We start from the raw sequence: 8,596 nt of genomic DNA, 5'->3' as shown, positions 1-8,596 counted from the left end.
ATGATAAACAGAAAAAATAGGAAATAGAACTACAAACACAGTACACCCTCAAGTATCATATGCACAGACATCCACAAATATGTAATTGGAGAAAATACACCAAAAGTATCTGAGGGATGGGATTATGGGTATAATTTTCTTTTTCACGTTTCCATTTTCCAATGTTTGACAAGGAGATAAGTACTCACTTCTATGATTAGTAACAGAAATAAAAGTTGCATTTAAAAATAGGAAGTAGCATACAAATCCACCACAAAGAAAATTATGGATTGCAATGTATTCCTTTTTATTAAATTATAAAACTGTTGTCCATACACATGCTTTTGGAAATAGTGTTTTCCTCAAGTATCTGCTTTTGTGCAGCACTTGGTTTGAAACAAACAAAAAATTTCAATACCAACTTCTTGGGCTTCAAGCTGTTGAGCACTTATAGCCAAACTATCAAGTACAGCTATGATATATACAGTCTGAATTTATGGAAAATATTACAAAGACAAATGCCTTGAAAAGATGACACAGTGCAGGGAAAACTACAGCTATTAAGCTGGTATAAAAATTAGTCGAAATGTTTTAGTCCATTATGGCTCTGCCTAAAGCTTCAAAGGAAGAAAATTTAAGACACTTCTAATCCAAGGCACTTAAGAGTTGCAATAAAGTACTTCTTTGAATTTAGTTTCAGCCCAACAGTATTTTTTATTCCTTTTTCACATTCTGACTCACACTGAAACAGTCCTTGAAGGCAGCTATTAATGAGGAAAAATAGTTATTGCTTCTTAATATACATATTAAAAGTACGCAAACAGAATACAGATTTTGGTCTACTGAAGCAAGTAACAGGATCCGACTGTAGTGTTCTGCTTAATTCTGAGCAAAAAGCCACAGACTCCTCTAACCCAGTCCCACAAACAGAGCCTTCAGTTCTGAATTTGCACCAGCTGTCCCCTGGGTTCTCCATGAGGACACACGAGCTGGAGTCCCACCATGTCTCCATGGTGCATTCTAACTGGAGAAGAACCATCCCGGCGGCCTGGCAGGAGCAGCTAGTCTGATGCCATGGCAGGCGGGCCTGGGAGAGTCCGTGCTCAGACATCTATAATTCCGTGTCCCGGTATCGGGCAGACTGGCCATAGTAACCGCGCTTGGAGTGTTCCGACAGCTGCTGGCGGTACTCCTCCTCCTCGGCGTCACTGCCATAACTTCCTCTGGTATCCTGATAAGGTCTGGAAGGAGCTTTCTGTGGCTCGGGGGGTCTGGAACTAACAAAAAAAGGGTGTTAAAGACATTCCAGAGCACCTCCACGTCTTCCGGCTGCCCGGGGAGGCATGGCTCTGAGCACAGTGACTGAGCATCCCGAGCAGATCACTTACCTCTGAGCCACATTCTGCAGAGCCACCAGGGGCATCCCTGGTCCTGCTCCAGGTTCGTAATAGGTCAGATCCAATGCCCACTTGGGCGGTGAGTGAGGAAGCCAGCCAGGTGCTCCCTGACCTAAGAATCTCCCTGTTGGACAGGGGGTGCCCTCCTTACCCCTAAGCTCCCTGGCTAGTCTCACCCAGCAGCGAGAGTTCTCTGCCAGTTTCAGTCCATCATAACCAAGAACTCTTTGTTGCCAGAGGCAACCTGGTTGACTGTGTTACCACTCAACTGGAAAAGAAGAAATTTGTTTCCAGTTTTCTATCGCTAGAAAACTAGACTTCAGCTTCCAGTTAGAAGGGCCACAAGAGGCCAGGTACAGTGCCTCACACCTGTAATCCCAGCACTTTGGGAGGCCGAGGCGGGTGGGGGTCAGGAGTTTGAGACCAGCCTGGCCAACATGGTGAAACCCCATCTCTATTTAAAATAAAAAAACTAGCTGGATATGGTGGCACACACCTGTAATCCCAGCTACCCAGGAGGCTGAGGCACGAGAATCACTTGAACCTGGGAGACGGAGGTTGCAGTGAGCCGAGATTGTACCAGTGCACTTCAGCCTGGGCGACGGTCACTCTGTCTCCAAAAAAAAAAAAAAAAAAATGGCCACAAGAAAATGTGACTTTTTTTTTTTTTTTTCCTATTCTCAGAAGCAGGAAGCAATCCAGTATAAAACTTCAACAGGAAGACACTGTGAACATTCCTACTGTTTTTGTGGCATTTACCAAGACTGCTCATTTGCTTGTCACGGTCCCTTTAGACTTCAGGGCAGCACAAGTGGTCTGACTTTGCTGGATGATGCAAAGGAATTAAGAAGCTTGGCTGAGAGTCAGCAAACAAGACAAAACAGGTCTAAGCCCTAGGAATTCTGCTCATGTGCTAACCATGTGCAATGTAACATAACCAGGCTCCAATGTGTCAAATGTACCGGCTTGAAACATCAGTGATTACACTTTGTCAGAGTTTTAGCACACAAGCAAACTATGCTTAAATTTTGACTCTGTAATCTTTACAATTAAATTTGATGGAATGAGTAAGGCAAACAGTCGACCAGTGGAAAAAAAAATCCTCCTGTTACTCTGAAATTTGGGTAAAGGAAATTCTTTCTTCAAGTCCCATTCCTTGAGAAGTCCCCGCCTTAGACCTGCACCCACTAGGCAGCCCTTACCTTGTGTGCTGGGGCAGGCCGGGGTCTGGCTTGTGCGTTTTGATTGGAACTGCATAGATATCAGGATGCTTCTGGGCAATTTCAATCTGTGGTAATTAAAAAAGAAAAGAACAAGAGTGAAAGAATGAACCACTGGGCACTCTGCTTGCTGGTTTCCTGCTGGTCCCACCCTTTCCCCATATCCTACTTATTTTCCCAACCCATTTCAAGAAGAGGAAACACAGAAGCGGCTTCCTCATTTCCATGGTCATGTGCAGTACACGTCAGACAGGAAAACTATTTAAAAGGAATGAAACTCTGACATATGCTACAACCTGGATGAACCTTGAGAACATCATGCTAAGGGAAATAAGCCAATCACAAAAAGACAAATAGTGTATGATTCTACTTATAGGAGGTTCCTACACTGCCCAATTCACAAAAAAAACAGAAAGTAGAGGGGTGGGTGCCAGGGACTGCGGGGAGAGGAGAGTGGTGAGTTAGTATTTTATGGGTACGGAGTTTCACGTGGGGAGGATAAAAAAGTTTTGGGGATGGATGGTGGTGATGGCTGAACAGCGATGTGAAGGTACTTAACGCTGCTGAACTGAACGTTTTAAAATGGTTGAGGCTGGGTGCAGTGACTCATGACTGTAATCCTAGCACTTTGGGAGGCTGAGGAAGGTGGATTGCTTGAGCCCAGGAGTTCGAGACCAGCCTAGCAACATGACAAAACCCTGTCTCTTCAAAAAATACGAAAAATTAGCTGGGTGCAGTGGCATGTGCCTGTGGTCACAGCTATTCAGGAGGCTGAGGTGATCAAGGCTGAGAGGTCGAGGCTGCTGTGAGCTGTGATCGCACTGCTACACTCCAGCCTGGGTGACAGAGGGAGACCCTGTCTCATAACAGAACAAAACAAAATAAATAAAACAAAAGAAAAAAGTGGTTGAATTGGTAAATTTTATGTTATGTATCTTTTACCACAAGAAACGAAAAATGCTCAGATGTACTGCTGCTGTTGTGCTAGACCTGAAAGAAAACTCCCACATCTACTGGGCAAATATACTCCATAGACCTTTAGTTAAATTCTTCTTTGATGTTTGAAAAGTTCTATGTGCATATGGTATACAAATTCAAACAGCTCAAAAAGTACAATCTATGGGCCTTTCTGTTTTAGCACCCAAAGTTTGCTTGGTTTCTATGGTAAATCTGGGAGCTACACGTTTAAGAGAAAAGAAAAAAAAATCACATTCTAATTAAAACGACTTCTGAGAGGCACTGATTCTCTCCTCACACTTCCTCATTCCAGAACCCTACACAAAGTTCTGTGTATAAACAGCAGAATCTTCTTCCCCTATATTGTCAAGTTTTCTTCATTGGAAGAACAAGGGACGTGCTGGGAGCTGGCCATCTGAAGTGACATACATAGCACCTGCCTTTGGTGCAGTGCGTGTGAACATCCCTGTCACGTCTGCGGCAGTGGAAAAGGGGTTGTTCGCTGTTATATTGAAATCAAACTTATTTAAAACTCTTATTGATGATGTGTAGCTTAAAAACAATTACCCTTGCATTCTGTGCTTCCTGGAGCTCCTGCATTCTCTGTAATCTGGCCTTGTGATCCATCTTCTCAAATATTTTGACTTTGCCCAGGACTGATTTGGGAGCATTATCTTGCTCCTCACTGCTCTCTCCCACCTCCTCACCCTCTTGAGGAGGGATGGGAGTGGAGGGCTTCAGTATAGACCGCCCAAAGGTAGGTTTTGCTGCAACAGGAGGAGGATAACCTTTGGTAGATGCCCCAGGAGTTTCATTACCAGCAACGGCAGAGGGGTTTGACTTATATTCATAGGATTTGGAGAAGTCATAGGATTCTTCTTTGTTCTGGGGTTTGGCCTGTGGAGAGCAATGACACGTTTTCACCTTGGACTTTTAAGTTTATTTTCAAATTTATATTAGTGATTTAATACACTCCATTTCCTGATCAGTTTCCAAAGGTGGTCCACAAATACCATTCTGACAAGGAATATAATACAGCAGGGCAAATAGCCACTGGCCAGGCTTCCTGAGCCCTACCTCCCTTCCTATACTAGTTTATTAGGAATGTCAGGAAGCCAAAAAGGAGTAGGGAAAGTGCTGGGAGGGCTGTGATTGCTGGAGGTAAGATCAGACCTGGAATAATTTTGTTCTAGAGGAGATTAGCATCTTGGAGAATATCTCAGAACAATTCAGGCTTTGGGACTGGAAGAGTGGGCTTCTGAGGTCACTGCTGCACTGAGGGTACATGAGCCGGCCAGTTGAGACCCATGTCCAGCTGAGGAATGAGACTGGGGTGGGGAGCGAGGAGAGCACTGCTTCACGCTAATAGCCACTTTTCCTTCACACTTCCAGTCTTGCCCAGCTTGCAAATTTTTGCTGATGTATTTTATGAGGTCACTTATTATTACTTAGTACCTATCACATTTACTACTTCTGATGGCTCACACAATCAATTATGGCTTTCTTCTCATCTAAATTATTGAGTTAGGCTGGGCGCAGTGGCTCACACCTGTAATCCCAGCACTGTGGGAGGCCGAAGTGGGTGGATCACTTGAGGCCAGGAGTTTGAGACCAGCCTGGACAACATGTCGAAACCCCGTCTCTACTAAAAATACAAAAATTAGCTGAATATAGTGGTGCACGCCTGTAAGTCCCAGCTACTCGGGAGGCTGAGGCAGGAGAATCACTTGAACCCAGGAGGTGGAGGTTGCAGTGAGCCAAGATTGCACCACTGCACTCCAGCCTGGGCAACAGAGTGAGACTCTGTCTCAAAAAATAGTAATAATAAATAATAAATTATTGAGTTAAATAGATTTTATTTGGCTATAAGGAAAAACATAGAGTCATAGCTCTGATTCTGACTGGAGGTAAATAATCTTTTGATATAAGCCCTTGTGTCTTTATATTGATTCTGTTCTGGATAATGATTTATTAAACAAATAAGCAGCTCTCTTAATGAGAGGCATTGTAAGCAGTGGTGATGATTATTCTCTTTAGCAAATCACCAGTAAGAATTATCCGGTGCATCTAAATCAGACTGTGGGCAGAAAACTTTAGCTGGACAGCAAAAGAAAAACAGGTTCTGCAATTGGTGATTCTGGGTATACAGTACAGTATTTTTCAATCTTTTTCTTTACAGTCTTTTTTTTTTTCTAACAAAAAAAGTAAATTAAATAAACATTAAGAGTCCTAAAATTATATGCTCTCCTAATATCGCCTTTCCTTCCTTTTTGCCCTTCCCTAATTTGGGAGTTCACCCAACAGGCCAAAAGATAGGCTCTAATAGAGAACACAGTGAGTCAGAACCGTAATTAAACACCATCTCAGTGTGCATGCTCCTCCCTGGCCGTCCAGGAGGCTTCAGAGGCATCTGCTTCCTCTTCCTTCCCATCCTGGGCTTCCCAGCCACGTACCTTGGGCGGCTCTGGCTTGAATGCTGGGGGCGGGCTACTGTCCCTAAGTTGATCGCTGCTAGCAGCCCTCCTCATCTGAGCTCGTGGCTCTGGGCTGGGTTTCCTTATGCTCTACAAGACATAAAGGTTCATTCACAACAAGAACATCCAAGCAGAGAGAACAGAGCACTCGACTGCTTTGGAGGAGTTCTCCAAACTTGAGTAAGTTCAGAAGTTGAGGTTCTGAGCCGGTGCTTCTTTACTGAACAGGCAGAAACCATCACCAAATGCTTCAGACACATTTTTAAAAACTGGCTGCATCCAATGTAGAGTCTCTTCCCTTAAAGTACAATTTTTTAAGAACCCTCCAAAAGTCTAAAATCTCTTGTGTCACTAATATCCATGTCTATAGGCATTTGAGAGTTAATTTATTCTTTACAACTTGTCTAGCATAAACTAATTTGTTGCTGTGTTAACGGTGTATTTTTCTCCCCCTTCAGTTTGTTGTTGTTGGTTTTTTTTTTCTTTTTTTTTTTTTTTGTTAGTTCTATTTCATAAAGAAAAAAAATCATTTACTGGAATGAGCTAAAATGCTAGAGAGAAATCCATGGCAATAATTATCCAAATATATGAACAATCCCATCTTCAAAGATCATTATTCCAACATTCTCTGAGGTGCAACTAATAATTGCTAACTTGGCTGTGACTTTACAGTGCCTGTCAATGTGATTTCAATGATCCCATAAACTAATCACAGTGGATGCACAGTACATGTGATCAGATGAAGGTTTGATCATGAACTCAATTAAAAAACTGAAATATAAGAGAGAAGGAAACTGATGGGGAAACACTCAAGAGCTTTGGCAAGATTAGAAAGGTTAAAGGCAGGATGGGGAAGAAAAGCAAGGACATCTAAGAGTACAGACAGAAACCTAATCAAAGGTTACAAGTACATACAACAATACTGCATGGGAAGGAATGTTCCGCTGGTAATTTGGACAGCCAGCACATAAAGCCATTCTGTTTATCCATCACACCTGAGGGCATGGGTGTGAGGAGTGCTGACCCCTCAAGCTCTTCTGAAGTCCACCTGCCTGCCCCACTTTCCCACAGACTGCAACCATGCCAGCGTGGAATCAAAGCGAGAGACTCCCTGGAAGTCATCTGCTCCAACCCTTAGGAATGCCTTCCACAGCTCCCTGAACACACAGCTGTCCACGAGAGTGCAAGGAAAACACCAGGCTCTCCTGCTCCTGCCCGTGGCCTGCCTCGCCTCACCTCCTCGTGCTGCACCGGCTCCGAGGAGCGGGTGATGGACGACACCAGCGGCTCCTCGGCTGGCTCATCCAGCTCATTGTCAGTGTAGGCGCCTCCTTCGCCATCCGTGTCTTCAAAGTCGCTGATGAGGCGGCTGTCGCAACTCAGATAGTCCGCGCCCATGGCGGTTAAGTAGGACATGCGGTCTTCGGGGTCATCATCCATCCCTTCCATCTAGAGGAATTTGTGTTGGAGGGTCAGTGGGGTCTGATGTGGCTCCTGGGAGTGGAGACTCAAGAAAATTCCCAAGGACACAGCCAAGCGACTGAAACCTTGATGTGCTCGCCAGGGAAGGCATCTTTTATTTTTCTCCCTGAAATCACTTGGCTTTGGTACAATGTTGATATTAAGGTCATTTTTGTGCAGGAACTCAAATTAGGGGCCCTGCAGCCTATCTGTGCTACCATCCATCCTCCATACCACGGCTGAGCCACACTTCCTCAGACTGTCTTGCTTTTCTTCTGAATCCAGCTCCTCTACAGCCTGTTCTCCTGGTACCACTCTCCTAGTAATATCAACACATGCGCACTGCCTTATGCTACACTCACATCCATGCCTCTATAAGATTCTCAGACCCTCAAAGGCAGAAGCTATGTACTGTTCAACTTGTCCTCCCCAGGGAAGCTTGCATAGAGCCTTCCAAACTGGAAGCACTCCATAGATGCCAGATACTTTGACTACACATCTAGTTTTCAAAGAGCAAAACTTAGTCAATTCTGCAACAAAATAGTCACTGTAAAGTCTCACAAAACTACCTCAGTTCAGCTGGTGTACAGGATACTAGCACCAAAAGCTTCTAAAATAAAAGGGGCCACAGGTAATAGAATCTCCCTTTTTCCTCCCTGCAGCACAGCCGTGTGTGAGCTATCTCCCCAAGGGAGAAGCGATCCAATTCTAGAGGCCTAGACAAATTCCCTAACGCTCTCATATCACCCATTCAAACTCCCAAAACGATGGCACATTCTCAACCAACCTTTTTTTCTAAGTAATTCCAACTCCATTAGCTTTTCTTCTTTTTATTAATGTTTAGCCATATTCTCCAAGTTACTCAACCTCACCTCTCATCTGCACTCTAAGTTTCCCATGTCCTTAGTAAGCTGTGGAGCTCAGCATGAGATCTTGTAAGCTCTGATTAGTGTACTTGGAATGTAACACTAGTTACTACATTAAAAGTGAAAGGGAAGTGAATGTAGGGCTGCACATGTCACATTCTGCTCTTCTTTTAAAAGTCCCTTCATTTTTATTACTTCGTCAGAGAATTTATGAAATTTCAAACTTGATTAGCACACATGTG

At 43.9% G+C, this 8,596-nt stretch overlaps 1 protein-coding gene across 5 annotated transcripts in view; it reads right to left on the bottom strand.

Annotated features, from left to right (window-relative positions):
- Positions 1-262: 262 nt before the first annotated feature.
- TJP2 (tight junction protein 2) overlaps positions 263-8,596 on the bottom strand; it is a 106,969-nt gene continuing 98,635 nt past the window's right edge. For 3 of the 5 annotated variants that reach the window (XM_032164232.2, XM_032164231.2, XM_032164230.2), the window contains exons 19-23: positions 7,264-7,476; positions 6,007-6,117; positions 4,121-4,450; positions 2,579-2,664; positions 263-1,256 (exon numbers count right to left, since the gene is read on the bottom strand). In XM_032164232.2, coding sequence (XP_032020123.1) covers positions 1,091-1,256; positions 2,579-2,664; positions 4,121-4,450; positions 6,007-6,117; positions 7,264-7,476 — 906 coding nt within the window. In that variant the 3' untranslated portion in view covers positions 263-1,090. The remainder of the gene's footprint in view (positions 1,257-2,578; positions 2,665-4,120; positions 4,451-6,006; positions 6,118-7,263; positions 7,477-8,596) is intronic. The other 2 variants (XM_032164235.2, XM_032164234.2) reach the window with 1 other exon arrangement.

Source organism: Hylobates moloch, unplaced genomic scaffold (genome assembly GCF_009828535.3).
Source record: "Hylobates moloch isolate HMO894 unplaced genomic scaffold, HMol_V3 SCAFFOLD_10, whole genome shotgun sequence".
NCBI classification, from domain to species: domain Eukaryota; kingdom Metazoa; phylum Chordata; class Mammalia; order Primates; family Hylobatidae; genus Hylobates; species Hylobates moloch.
The sequence above is the reverse complement of the archived record's forward strand: the minus strand, read 5'-3'. Positions and strand labels throughout refer to the sequence as shown.